This window comes from Thalia democratica, chromosome 4 (genome assembly GCF_965202585.1).
Source record: "Thalia democratica chromosome 4, ktThaDemo2.hap1.1, whole genome shotgun sequence".
NCBI classification, from domain to species: domain Eukaryota; kingdom Metazoa; phylum Chordata; class Thaliacea; order Salpida; family Salpidae; genus Thalia; species Thalia democratica.
Window position 1 is genome coordinate 47,421,798 of NC_139168.1, and position 15,831 is coordinate 47,437,628.

Genomic DNA, 15,831 nt, shown 5'->3' on the forward strand with positions numbered 1-15,831 from the left:
AAAATATCAGGTAAATCTACCTTGGACTTCATTAATCGTTTGAAGAATTAAATGTATCAGTATATTACTTAACTTTATAATATTAAAGTTTAAGAAAAACAATTGTATAAAAGTATTAATTATTTCTGGAGTAAATTCACCTTTTAGATTAAAAATAAGTGTTTGAAATAAATTTTGAGCCAGTTAAAGTAATTAATATATATTAAATTTTCTAAGTTACTATTCTATAAAAGAAAAATAGCTAAAAAAAAGTTATAGCCACATTAAGATTTGTATCAAAAACAGGCTTTTTAATCAATTTTTTAATAAGCTTTTTTTTATTACTTAGTAGTTAATGAACTTTACCACAAGATCTACTAAGATCTAATAACTACTGGTTTTATTACTTAGCAAATATTTTTGCAGTATCAAAGTTGCATCTTTTAAAAATTGTTTTTATTTTTATTAAGACAACAAATATAAAACAGTATATGCAAGGTTATGTAAAATAAAAGCTAAAATTACTGAGAAAATATTAGCTAGTAATAGTATATATTAAAACATCTAAATACTTCAAATGTAATTAAAATTATTCAAAGACTCGAAGTTGCAAATAGTAATTTTAGAAAGCCTTTAAATAAATTTATTCTTTATAAATAATTTATTTATAGGTACCTGTTAATGAAGTTGCTAAAACAATATAAATCTTTGGTAAAAATATATAAAATAAAAAAACGTATACAACAGGCTAATTTTCTATTAGATAAGCTAGAAAATAGGTCTAACAAATTAAACAAACAAAAATATGATTGATCAAGTTTTGTGTACTTTTTAACAAAATTAATTGATATACTACTTTATTTATTAAATAAATGGAAACTATGAAATGCTTGCTTCTTTGGTTTTCATATAGTCTACAAATTCATCAAGAAGAACTGGCCCTAAAATTATATTTTTATTTTACAGTGAATATACTTTAAAAATACAGTAAACTTTAATATAAAAGGATTGTTTTTATTATAACAAACAAAACATAGATAATTCTCAAAAACAATAGAACATTAACTAAATTAATTTACATAATTCAAGTTTTTATTTGCAGTATAAAATTTTGTTAATCGTAATTTTTTTTCATGTATTGAAAAATAATTTCTTAGTCTATATCTACAGGGTTATTAGTCATAAATGCATTGTTCGCTAAATTTCTAAAATAATTTAGCCAAGCTTAGGCTTCTACAAAATTTTCATAACAAAACTATAATTACTCAGTTTGATTTCTTATTTTAGAAATTTCATAAAACTAAATATTTTTTTATAAACAAGTCCAAGTTTTATCCAGCTATCTTCAATATAATAATGGAATTTAAAAAAAGTATAACTAATTTATGTCTAGTTAATATAGTTTTTAAAACTAAATAATAATATAACAACCAGTTAAGATCTAAGACTTATACTTTTAACAAGTATCTGGTTGTGTAAATTTTAATTAAAATATAATCATATTAAACTTTTATTTTAATTTGTAAACAATTTTATCAAGTTTTATACTTTCATCCATCGAATGTATCTGAACATTGTAATGTAAAAAAATAAAATAAATAAAAAACTATTATTTAAATATAAGAATTCAGTTTTCTATTTTCATCACTTTTTAAATAATATAAGTCATTTCAGTATAAAAATTAAATTTCGTAAAGTTAGGAACATTAACATACTACAAATATACTAACAAGCTCCATCTACATCATAGTTTGAAAAATCAGTTTTAATGCTAATAGAAAAATCTAATATTTGCATCCACTGGTCTTTGTTGATTCTACGTTGACCACTTTGCTGTGCAAAAGAAAATTTTATACAGTTAGATGTTTTAGAATATTATGTTTAACTTGAAATGAGCATGAAAACATATAAAAACACTTAAGTAATATTTTTGTACAATAACTTAAAGTTCAAAAATTTATATAAAACACATTAGCAAGTTTAGTACTAACAATTGCATTTTGGTTAATTCGTTTAAAATATTTCTTGCTAAATCAAAACATTTGCTATTTTTTCATTAACCATTTTTTAAAGACCTACCTTAATAGGATGTAGATAAACAAAACAAGTATTAGGCTTAGGTAAAAAGGCCGTATGGTGGCAAACTTAGTCTTTAGAAATTTGATGATTAAATTATATTTAATTTCTTCCGCTGAATTTAAAAAAAGGTTATATTCTACAGCAGGCGCGTAGCGTAGGAGGGACACTGGCGCATGCGTGCCTCTTAAAAAAAAAGAATGTATTATGTTCATCTTTTAAGCATTTAATTTCCCTGCTTAATTTGTCTTTTTCAACAATGTACATTGTATATGTAGTATTCGAAAAGTTTAACGATTTTTTTAAATACCAAATATACATAGCCGGTGCGCAGACATCATTGTGTACCGGCTTCCATAAGGACTATTTTTATTCATAATCTCAATATAAATTAGGATTCAAAAAGTGCTCAGTGATGTTTGTGCACCGTGGTAGTATAACAGCTATAGTTGATTTTATTACAAGGAAAAAACCTTACTTTTTGTAAACAAACCATCAAGCTAAACCTATCCTATAATTATGATTCAAGAATAAACAAGTTTTCATAAAAAAGTAATAAAAATCTATTAACAAAATAAAAATAAACTAATAAAGAATAATATATATTTATAACAAATTATAAAAAACTAAAAAAAAGATGAAGCTATTATAGGAAGGTTTTTAAACGTATTTATATACCACTTGCAACTTATTATTAACAGATTACTCATTTTATTTTATATCACAAAGCTTTTCAAACCTATACTAGTTTCATTTTCAAGTGATAAATTTTATATGAACTTTTGGTTAGTAAGACAGTTTAAAATTAAGTTTTAATTATGAAGTATGAGTAAATTCAAATAAATAAAAATTTTAAGAGATTTAGCAAGTAAAACTAAAGTAAAAATATGTTTATTAATAAATAGATAATAATTTTGATTTTCCATTTGATGCTATTTATGTATTTAACTTTATTGCGCTGCTTTTATCTGTTTCGCAGTGGTCTGTAATTTGTCGGAATACTTGCCGTGATGTTTCTTCAATGTAGGAGATGCTCTGATCTTCAGATCAGGGTATTTATGAATAACATTTGCTTCAAACACTTCTGAGCATTTACTTTTGTTGCTGAAGTAGTAAGACACTTTTTTGCTGGTGTAAGCCGGTTTAATAACAATGTTGTGTTTTTGAAATATGGATGCTATTCGTTTTTGGAATCTTAATGAACAACTACCTACGTAAACTGTTGTGAAATAAGAGTAGTTTTCGGTTTCTGTTTTCTTTTCGTTTTTTGTGTTAATATTTTAATTTTGTTTAAATGTTGAGTTGTCGATTTTATGAACTTTAGAAAGATCCGTTGACGGAAAACTACCGTTTCTCGACACTGAAGTAAAGCAAGTATCAAACAAACTACACTGCTTAAGAATCAGTATTCAAAAAACCTTATAGAATTCAAATTCAACAACTTCCTTGAAGTTCATAAAATCGACAACTCAACATTTAAACAAAATTAAAATATTAACACAAAAAATGAAAAGAAAACAGAAATTGAAAACTGCTTTATTTCACAACAGTTTACGTAGGTAGTTGTTCATTAAGATTCCAAAAACGAATAGCATCCATATTTCAAAAACACAACATTGTTATTAAACCGGTTACACCAGCAAAAAAGTGTCTGACTACTTCAGCAATAAAAAAAATGCTCAGAAGTATTTGACGCAAATGTTATTTATAAATACCCTGATCTGCAGATCAGAGCATCTCCTACATTGAAGAAACAACACGGCAAGTATTCCGACAAATTACAGACCACTGCGAAACAGATGAAAAACAGCAGAATATTTGAACATCTTTTTAATTGCACACACTGTCAAAACTCTGACATAGTTCAAAACAATAAAGTTCCGAAACGATTTAAACAAAGCGAACTCTACAGCCTGGAATCAATAATGATTGAGGAAGAGCGACCTAAGTTAAATACACAAATAGTATTAAATGGAAAAGCAAAATTATTATCAATTTATTAATAAACATATCTTTACTTTAGTTTTACTTGCTAAATCTCTAAAATTTGTTTTTACTTGAACTTATTCATACAACATAATTTAAACTTATTTTTAAACTGTTTTACTAACCAAAATTTTTCAAATTCATATAACATTTATCACTTGAAAATGAAACTAGTAAAGTTTGGAAAAGCTTTGTGAAATAAAATATAAAATAATATGAGTAGATTGTTAATAATGAGTTGCAAATGGTATATAAAAAAATATTTATAATAATTTTTAAGTATAAGAAAATAAATAAACAGTGCATTAACTTTGAAAACCTCACTCTTCAGAAATACTAAGTTAAACTTTAGTAAAAATATAAATTATTTGTAAAAGTAGTTTCTTATTTACATAAAACGTGATCAAATCTAAAATTGTAATTGTACCAACCAGTAGAGTTGAAAAGTTCTAACTTTTTGTAGCAAATTTGTTTACTAGTTTTTTTAACTAGTTTTTTTATATTCCCTAAGACTTTTGATTTAATGTAGTTATATATAAAAAAAAAAGTTTAAACACTTTATTGGTTGCTAAAGGATCAAAAATTTTAGTCAGTTTTAATTGAAATTAAAAGATATTTTTTTTCATAACTAAATAAGTATTTGATTATCAAAATACACTGTTACAAATGAAGGGTCTCTGAATTTTGTTTAAATGGATATTTGAAAAAGGAAAGTTTAAAGTTGAGTACTAATACTTTAAGTTTTTAATAAGTAAATTTCTATCTAAAACAAAAAAATAAATTCAATTTCAGTCATAAATTATCTTTCAAAACATTAATTTTTAAAGTTTGCTTTCTAAAAACTGTTTGTGATATCAAAAAACTGGGAACGGGTCAAAATTGCACGAGGTTACTAAATTGCAAGAGGGGAAAAAATTTCACGAAGACAATTTGCACGGAGGGTATTTTTTGCACAAGAGTAAAAAAAAACAGAAAAAAAAAAGAAAAATTAATAAAAAAACAAGAAGAAAAAAGAGAATAAAATATCAAATAAAAAACTATCTTAATTATCTTTTAGATTTTTAGTAAAACAAATATGGAAAGTAGTATCAGTTTTATTGTATAGAACTTTGCAAAGTTAAAAAAAAACTACTAAATAAGTTTATTGTCGAAGGTTAAAAAGATCAAGTTCTAAAATAGCAGACGAACACTAGATCTTTCTATTACTAAAGATCTCAGTTCAAATGGTAAGACAATTGTTCTATTATTTTTACTAAAATATTATTTATATTATAACTTTCATTCTACAAATTTTCACAGATCTATAGGGTAACAAATCTAAAAGAATCTACATAAAAAAGTGGAGAATATTTTAGTTCTAGTTTTAATTAATTTTTCTAATAAATAATCAAAAATTTTCAATTCTAAAATTTGTTTGCTTTAAAAAAGTATCTAGGTGGTTTTTTATTAAAGTATCTTGTTATTAGGTCTTAATTTTTATAAATTTTGACAAATTTTAGTTTTGTTAGTTTACTGATCTAATACATAAATTTTTATTTATGTTTATTTATGTCTTGCTTAATCAGTGTATTGAAAGCTAAATCTGACTTAATTTTGCTTTCTATTTTTTTATTTGTATAAAAAAAAAATGAATATTTGAGTTTAAAATTTATGTATATATGAGTAGAAATTTAATTTTTAAATTATTTAAATCTATTTTATAGGTTATTTTACACCCTTAACTTTCTTAGCTTGCAATTACTGAACTATAAAATAGATTTTGCTATATTTGTTAATTCTGTCTATTCAAAGAAAAAAGTCTGTATTTTGTTTTTTAATTGTATTAAGAATTGTTTTGATTTTTTGGAAAATATTACAAGTTTTAGATAAATATTTCTTGTTAATAGTTATTATTACCTGTAGTTTGATTTAGAAAATTTTTGCTAAGCCTAAATAAACTTTATTTTTTATTTTGCTATTTATCTGAAAAAATATTTAGCTGTTTTATATAAAAATTTCTTTATAAGATATTAACAACTTTGCTAATGTTTTTCTACTTACTTGGAAAAAACTTTATTTGAATATAAATTAAGTTAAGCATTAGTTTTGTAACTTAATTAAAATTAATAAATAAGTTTGTATTTGTGCAAGAACTGAAAACTATAATCGAACTTTAATTTTTTTTAAGTAGCTATAGTTGATAAAAAAATGCTACCCTTTAAATAAAATATGTGTTTTTTTGAACAGTAAGTTTAAAAATTTAAAAAGTCAAATTATTTCAATAGAAGTACTTAAAATAAAGGTTTTATATAGCTTAAAACAAAAGTTTTAAATTAGGGAACTTTTTTTAAATGAGTAAATCAAGACACATCAGTATATAAAATACTCGGATTTTTGAGAAACTACTTCGAAAAACACTTAATTGGGATAATTTGTTAATGATTGCTTTATTGAAGTTAGAATACAAAACTAAAAAATGAAGATGGGTCTGTTTTCACGAAGCATCACTTTTGCAAGTTAAAAAATGTTTTGTGCAAAATAAATTCTTCATGCAAAAATGACCCTTAATATATAATTATAATTAAAGAAAATATGTGCTAAAAATATATTTAAGCATATAAAAAAAAATTTTTAATAAAAGATGGATTTTTCGGCTTAAGTATAAATGAATTTTCAAAAAAAGTAACTAAACTTTTGCTTAAAACTATTTATTTCCTTAATTTTTGATAAGTAATTATTTTCAGTTAAATAGAAACTTACTTTAATATAACTTTCAAAGTCATTATATAATGGCCAGCTGACATTGAGTTTAAGAATTTTCATTAATGTACAAGCTGTTTCTACATCTAATGTGCGTTGACTTTTTTCCTAAATTCATATAACAGCAAAGTTTAAGTTAGCTAATTGTTGCAAACTAAATTTAAGCTCTCAAAAAAGTATATGTATTTTTCATTTTTATATAAATAAACTTTTTAATGTTAATGAAAAAAAACAAAAACATTTTATAATTTATACAAACTATTTTTACTTTTTAAACAAAACCTAGTTAATACTTTAATTACTTTTATCTCAATTCAACAGTTTCTAAAATAACATTTGTTAAAATATCAAGATCATTTCTTATTCAAATTTTATTTAAGGAAAATGCTGAAATGTACAATAAAAATTATAACAAATAGAAGTTCTTTAAAATAAAATTCATTTTAATCTGGGAGTTTACAAAAATAATTTAATTTAAACAGCTAGGTAGTAGAATAAATTCTAGTACAAAACTTAGTACTTAGCAACTAATAGGTTATTATAAAGTTATGAAAACATAAACAAAAGTATACCTTTTTTTTAATAAAATATAAAAGATATCACGCATTAAGTGATTATAACATGGTTGTCACAGATCAAACTGAGAAAAATTTTCTGACTTTTTACCAAAACTTTTTCTGACTTTTCTAAATCTAACTTTTAATTTAAACTTATTCTAAAATACATAATCTAACACTTGAAACTATATAAAGCTTTCAATCTCATTTTAGTATAGGTTAAAACAACAGTTTTTTGCTAAATTCAATTATCAAACTTCCACTACATCACTTGAACCATCTGTGTATCTTGATGTATTTGCAATAAACAGCTCTATCAGCAAAATACTTATATTATTACCTTATAAACACAACTTGTCCATTATTATTCCAGCAAGATGTTTTTGAAATGTGGTCCAAGGTCAAAATTTATCATGTAAGATAATTTTGTTCGGGCCATCTGACATGACTGTGCTATTGCACTATCAGGAAACATTTTTGTTCAGCTTCGTCAGTTTGTTACACGAACTGGTTGAGTAATTGTGCTTGACAGTGTGTATTGCCCATAAAATTTCAGCATTTGTGATTTGTGACTTACTTACTAAACCTATTGATGGGCTTACACCACTGCTATCACAACTTGATACTCTGCCGCTGCTCTCATCACTTACCCCACTGGAGCTTGATCCAGCATTATAGAAAAATTATTTGATTCGACGAACTCATGGCCTTTTATTTCTATGTCCAGATCTATTCATATGTACAGTGAGTGATTTTTTTTCCCATTTTTGACAGTGAAAGAATACATGAACACCACTTGCAGTTAAACTTTTGTATACATATCACAGTTTCACTATGGAAGTGTCCTCGCTACAGATCATCAATACTAAAAAGCTTACAAAATCTGCTTGTCTAAGTAGGGTATTTGTTCAATATATTAATAGAAAACTTTTGCAGTTTTATATAGGATATTTTATTATTTTATACCAGATGAAGGCATTGGAAATTAATTAATTTTGCAAATTATTAGGAAAATTTTGGAATTTTTTTCTGACTTTTAAGGGTTATTATTTATTTTTCCATTTGAAGGCTTTGGAAAATGAGGAAATTTGTAAATTTAAACTGACAAACCTGACTTTTTTTTTATTGTCAAATTTCCTGATTTCCAGACCATGTGGCAACCCTGTTATAACGACGTGTAAGAAATTAAAGTTCATTTTAGAAAAAATTATAATTAAAGCACATAACTAAGTTCAACAGAAATCCCATGCTTTGATACAAAAAAGCTAGTCTTAAGCCAGTTTTTAAAAAATGACATTAATTATCAAAAGTAGCCTTAGTTAGTGTTAAAAAGTATAATTGATATGAGCTAAAAAGTAAAAAAAATATTGTATCAAGCTTAAATTCCTACAAATACTAAAATAAAATGGGCACAATTTTTAAGAAGAAAAATTTAAGTTCAAAAAACTACCTTGAATTTAAAAAAAAAAAAAGTCAAATTAGCCTGAAATAAGGCTTGATTTTTTTAAAACTAGTCTGAGTTATACTGAGTGTGTGGCAATCCTAATTAAAACTAACCAAAGCAATACTTTACATATAATGTTGTCATCTGTTTTAAAAAACACAAATACTTCTTAAGATAAATAATTTAATAAAAAGGAAGGAATTAGATACCAATTAAAACAAACTAACAAGTGAAAAGTGAAATGCATATGTATATATTTGTTTAAAATAATTTGAATCTTCAAATAGTAATTTCATGGTTGGTAGGGAACTTTTTAATTTCGCCATACTGTCACAACTGAAATAAAGTTATTTCTGATTTCATCAAATAAGCAAAACAAACTGTTGTATATTTATAAAATAAAACAGTTAATTTCAAATAATGGTCACTAAGTATATTTTGCTCTACTCTAAACATTGTTGGGTATATAAAAATAAGTTAAAATAATTAAAATAAGCAATAACCATTTTTATAAATATTTTAAATATATTTTGGACAAACTTAAAACATTATCAAATTTTTAAAAACAACTTTTGTTTAGGTTATTAGATACAAGGATAGGTGTCAGAAATGCATGAAAGTTCACTTTTGACTGACATCAGTTTAGCATCGGTTTAAACTTTATATATATTTTTGTTTTTAGTATTATTACTTTTTTTTCAATATATTTCTTTTTTTTACAACTACTGTTACCCCTAACCCTTGGATGGTATTTTAATATAACTGTTACCCTACCCTTTTTTTAGTAATTCTTTTTTTATTATTATTCATTTTCTTGATTTTATTTTTGCTTTTTTTTATTCTGGTACAAATCATTCACTCCGGCAAAGTTGACCACCTATGCAAAAGTGACTATTCATGCAAAAGTTGTTTCTTTGTGAAAAACTAACCAATCTCTATTTTCCGTCTTGATTTATATAAGCCCATTTATTTTACAACAACAAACTTGAATAAATCACAACAAATAAAAACAATGACCTTAAACTTTTATTGAAATTTAACAATACTTGGTTTTCAAAAAGTCTTTGCTCTAACCCAAAAGCCTCCATTCCATGCATCCATTCTTCTTTGGTGAAATAACCTTGCTCTTTAGCTTTCAATGTGTATGCAATAACTAACACTAAAGGATCATCAAGATCTAACCCTAACTTTTCAAAGAAGCTTGAAACTCCATCAAATCCTATTTTGCTTCTATCGTTATCTAACAAATATATTAAGTGTAAACTGTTATATGTATATATGTGTTTTACAGGTCTTTTATTTTTTGTTGTTACATTTTATTTTACTTATCCATCTAAATTATATAAACTGATCTTAAGTCAAAAATAAATATTGATTTTAAAATATATTATAAAAGTATAGTCTTTATATTTTATCTGCTATATTGTTTTAATGTTTGAGTATCATTGAAGTCTAATAAGTTAATTGTTAAGACTTTTTAACCTAAAATTTTTCTAGTTCTTTTTTTCTAGAAAAAATTTATGTTATATTTACCATAAGAATATGTATGTGACATAAAGTTTCTTTTATATTTAATTATGATTCAATTAAAATTAAAACAGTATTGATAAAACAAGATTTTAAAGAATAAAATTTATAACTAGGTAAGTTATTGCAGAACTTGAATGATTAAATTGTAAAGAATGTTAATACTTAATTTAAAACTAATTATCAAATGTTGTTTAAAGTCATCTAAAAACAGTGAAGGTTACAACTTTATATCAAAGCTGGTTACCAGGGGGGGCACACAGGGTGGAGCACTGAAGTAATTGCTACTTTTAAGACAAAATAAATTCACAAAAATTTTTAGATTTAGTACTTAAGACATAATTTACCTTTTTTCAGCTTGACCGTTCAAAATTTTTAACATTGTGTTGCACTTTTAAAAATAGAAAGTGCAACAGATGTTCAGAACATAGATTTGAATACAAATAAAATTACTTAAATAAATAAAAACAAATAAATGTATCTAAAACTGAAACACTCCTACATGTTGACACTCTTGTAGAGTTAACTAATTTGATATACAAACCATTGTTTATTCAAAATTGAAGCTTAAGTTTAAAAGACCAAGCTTTAAATTTTTAGTTTGAGGTATTGAAGTTATAAAAAAGTTTTTTTCTTGACTTAACTTGAGACAAACCAGTTTTGCTTCTCTTTTAAAGCTCAATTTAAATTACCATTGGAATATAATCATAACTTTATTCATTAAAGCTGCTTTTCACAAACATATAGTATTATAAGATGTAACCAACTTGCAGCAACCCTAACAGAAAATTGTTACCTAACTAGTTTAGTAAACTTTTAGTTTTTATTCATAGATAAGGTCTGTAATATCAGAAGTATAACAGGGACATTGATAAATTACATACTTGAACCCAGTAAAAACTGTATACTTTATATGAAACCCATACCATACAGTTTTGAGGCAAAGTTTATTCAATTAAACTATATAATATCTTATATCAACTTGTTTATCATAAAATACAAGATTTTGTAGTTTGTTATAGAGTTACCATATCAAAAAATAATTGTACCATAATCGCACAATATTGAGATCACGTTCAAGTTTTTTTTTTTAATTTCACTTTTAAAAAATCATAACATTTTTAAAATATTAACTTTTTTGTTGTTCTTACTCATTAAAGAGATATTTTACATGCCTTAACAATGTCCCTACTGTACAATTTTTTTATAAAACTAACTTAAAATCAATACATTCAGAATAAATTATCAATTTTTAAAACATTTAAAAATTACTCACTGGCATATTGACTGAACCATTTATTGCAGTTTGACTTAGAAAATGATGAACTTACTACTAAAGACCTTCCAAAACTGTCTCTGAAAAGAAAATTAGATAATAATCTAGTGTACTTTAAACCTTAAATGTTATACATACAAAACTATTAATAAATTTGGAAACAAAGTTTAATCAATAATTGTTTTTAATGAACTCGCAACTATAGTTTTAATATACAGTTTGGGAAGTTCTAAAAAATGCTTATATATTGAAGACTTACTTTTAAAAACAATTTATTTTTACTTAAGAAATGTTTATGAGCACAACATAAAGGTATAGTTTTATTTTGAAAATAAACTTTATTTTTTAATCTTATGTTTTTTTGATTTACAAAACTTACATTTAAATAATAAAAGCTTCTCAAACATTTAATATTTTGTAAAAAAATCTTTAATTTCTAAATATTTTATACAACTCAAAAAAAAAAGCATTTAGTATTTTAGATGACTATTAAAAATTAAAAAAAAAGTAAGATTTATATCTTAAAGTTAAACAAGTTAATTTTTTTAAGTAATAATATACAGTTATACTTGAACAAAAATAACTCACAAGTTAGATCTTGACTTTTTTTTTTCAATGTGTTCTACTTTTGTATACTTTCTTTTATTTGCTTTGTTAAAAGGCATATTAATTATAAATTCTATAACTTAAACTAATAAAACAAAATTCAATTCAAATTTAAATATTTCCTAGCAGAGTAAAGCTAAAAACACAAACATACAACTTTTTTAATTCATTATTGTAGACTTCTTTTTTAATATATATTCAACATCAGTCATTAAAATCTTATGTTTTTAATAACCAAAACTTACATAAAATCATTTGGGCTCAATAATATGGTCAATCATATAGATTTTACTAATTTTTTCAAGCAAAAACTGTTAACTACAATTATATTAAAAAAGTGTTTTAGTAAAAACTAAAACTATGTTACTAAAGAAGACATTGTAACTAAGCTTTTCTGTAATTTTATAACCATTTTAATAAATTAATAAAGATTTTTTACATTGCAAAAAAAAATACAGTAATCCACAAAATATTATTTATGCTTAATGTATTCCGTTTAACAAATTTTATGTAGTTTTTATCATTTATTGTAAATTTTTCTGAATTTTTAGTTTTTATTTCAAAAAATTAAGAACTGCCTCTGTAAAGACTTCTTTAAATAGTAAATTTGAACGTTGTGTTTTTGTGATAATTGCCACATGTAAAACAACTTTGAGCTAAAATATTATTGTTTTTAGAAAAGCAAAATTTGCTAATATAAAAGTTTCTTCAAAACATCTAAAATTTAGCACATGGTGATTTTATGCAATATGTAAAAACTTTTAGAGCTGAAACCTCAAAGGTAATTTTTTTATAAGCACACTAATAAACAGGAGTACCACTAAAACTCCAAAAATAAAATCAAGGGATAAAAACAAAAACCCAAAATAAGTTGTTTTAAAATAAATTTTACAAACTTGAAAAATAAATTTTAATCACTTAATTTGACTTTTATTATTATTATTTTTTTAATTTACTCAAGTTACAATAAAAAATTCAATTAAAAAAACAATTTACTTTTGGTCTGCAAAGACTTTTTCTTTACTTTTCTATTGTGCTTAGATATTTGAGAGCTAGAAAACAACTTATTTAAACAACAGATCATCTTAATCTTTCACTTACTTCTGTTATTCACATTACTTTTATAGAAAACATTTTGCTTAAACTTTTTTTTTATTGAACAATTTATATACTTTTTAGTATCTATGCTATAATAAGATGATGAAAAGCATTTACTATAAACACTTTCAACCAAGTGCAGGATCAGCATTGTAGTAAATCAATATGACAATTATGACCTTTTGAATGTTTTTAGAAGGCTAATTATTATTTCAGTAACAAAAACATAAAAAAAAATATTTTATAAACAATTTTATTTATTAGTCAGGCACTAAGAAAACAAATTGTTTTGAAGACTTTTTCTATTTAATCCAGTAAAATACAGGATTTTTTTGTAAATTTACTATTATTCAGATAAAGCCTAGTTGGTAAAAATCCTGCATGTACTTAAACTATACTTTGAAATCACTATGAGCAAGACTGCAAATATATGCCCTCACACCTCCTGTTTACAAAATACTGTGTTAGAAATTTTTTAAATAAGCAGGTTCCCTAAACTTACATTCATAATTGACCTTTTAAACAGAAATTAAAAAACAATTGCCCCTCCTGCTTTATACAGGGATTGACAGGCATTAAGTTTTACTCTTCATCACAAACCTCAGAACATCTAGTGTAAGGTATTTTATTAATATTTTTTTAATCGACTAAAATTTCAAAATTTCCCTCTTTTTGCTCTCTTACTAGTCATTGCCCAAAACTTACTGAAATTGCCCAAAGGAAGCATTATTGAAACACTGAATTAGAGCTAGCAATGCATAAAATTTGGTGGTTACTTAGGATGATGTGGCACCAATATCAAGCTGAAATTATACTATGTTTGATGTATTTTTAGCATAATTTTATGCTAAAAATTTATAGTTTATAAGTACATAAATAAAAGGTAATTACCTAGGATGATGTCACACCACTATCTAAGTGAAAATATATTATATTCAATATCTTGTTTAACCATAACTATATGCTAAAAAACAATGTTTTAAGCCTAAGATGTTTAATCTAAAAAAGTACTATGTTTTAAACAAGATTTATAAATACATAGTAAGAATTAATTTTAAAGGATTAACTAAAATATTTAATTACCTTATTTTACAATATCGTAATCAATATAAATGTATTGATATAATCGCTATATAATGTCAAATAAAAGCGACTAAATATTTAAGTTTTATTAGTTTATGATAAATAAGTTTTATTTTATTTATATATTTGTAAAATACATAATAGCCAAAACATATGGTTAAGAATGACATTGAATATAATATATTTTCAGTTTGATATTGGTGCAACATCATCCTAGGTAATTTTCAAAAAAAAACTTATTTATTTTAAACTAATAAAACTTTATTATGTAATCACTTTTATTTCACAATATCAAGCAATAAATATCAATACAATAATTATATTGATTACAATATTGTAAAACAAAATTAATTAAATATTTAAGTTTAAAATACATATAGATATATTGCTTGTTTAAAACAAAGTATCTTTTTTGATTAAACATATTAGGCTTAGACAGGGTTGTCACTCATTTTTTCAAAATTTTTCCAGGTTATCCAAATTTCTTCCAGGTTTTTAAAAGTACACACTTTTAGGTCTATTTTTAGTTTAAAGTTAAGTTTAAGGTTAGAAACTGTGTTAAATAGTATAAAGACATTTTAAAGATACTGTAAAGCTACTAAAAATATGTTTTTTAATAAAAAAAAATTTTGATGATGACAAAAATTTTCATTTATATGATAGATTTTTCTAGTTAAATTGAAATTTTACAACTGAAAATGTGTTAAAATTCCAGTTTTTTTTGCCTAAATTGTCAAATTCCAGGTAAAGTGGCAACCCTGTTTAAACATCTATTTTTAGCCTAAAATTATGGTTAAAAAAGACATCAAATACAATATAGTTTCAGCTTGATATTGGTGTGACATCATCCTAGGTAGTTATTGAAAATTTTACCTAATAATTAGAATTAACAATGAAAAACTAACAAATTTTAAATACTAGAATAAAAGGTAATTATAATGTATCAAACTCATTTAAATTCTAACAAAAGACTAGGACTGAGATTTCAAAAACTTTAAAATAACCTGAATTAACCTGAATTAGCTGTGTATTAACACTGTATATATTCTGACACCAAGATTTTTAAAATTACTTAGTTCCCTAGTAAAATATATATTACTATTTATGAGAAAGGTTTTACCTTAATACTTCATTCCATAATCACAAAAGTCTTTGTACTAAATTTAGTTTGCTTTTCTTTAGCAAAACAAAAAGCAGTCAACCTTCAATAAGACTTAGCATGAAGTCTTAAGAAAAACAGTTAATACAAAAACTATTGTTAATGAGTTTTATAGAACAGCTATAATAGTACAGTGCTTATTCACTTATCTGGACTTTACTTATCCAGACGCTCACTTATCTGGACAGTTTAAGTCAGAAGAAAATTCAAAAAATGTTCAATAGTAAACAAGAAAAATCATTCAAAAAGATTCACAACTTGTGAAATTTTATGAGTTTTCTGCTGAAAAACGTGGAAAAAC

The 15,831-nt window shown here is 23.9% G+C and overlaps 1 protein-coding gene across 1 annotated transcript; it reads right to left on the reverse strand.

Annotated features, from left to right (window-relative positions):
* Nucleotides 1-591: 591 nt before the first annotated feature.
* On the reverse strand, nucleotides 592-12,263 carry LOC145834187 (DCN1-like protein 4). Its single transcript, XM_082941561.1, has 7 exons — nucleotides 12,173-12,263; nucleotides 11,585-11,664; nucleotides 9,856-10,021; nucleotides 9,009-9,117; nucleotides 6,781-6,888; nucleotides 1,710-1,812; nucleotides 592-920 (listed from the first exon to the last, which is right to left on the reverse strand). Exons 1-7 carry the CDS (start codon nucleotides 12,247-12,249, stop codon nucleotides 859-861), a joined length of 705 nt encoding a protein of 234 aa, XP_082797687.1. The 5' UTR covers nucleotides 12,250-12,263; the 3' UTR covers nucleotides 592-858.
* Nucleotides 12,264-15,831: the final 3,568 nt, after the last annotated feature.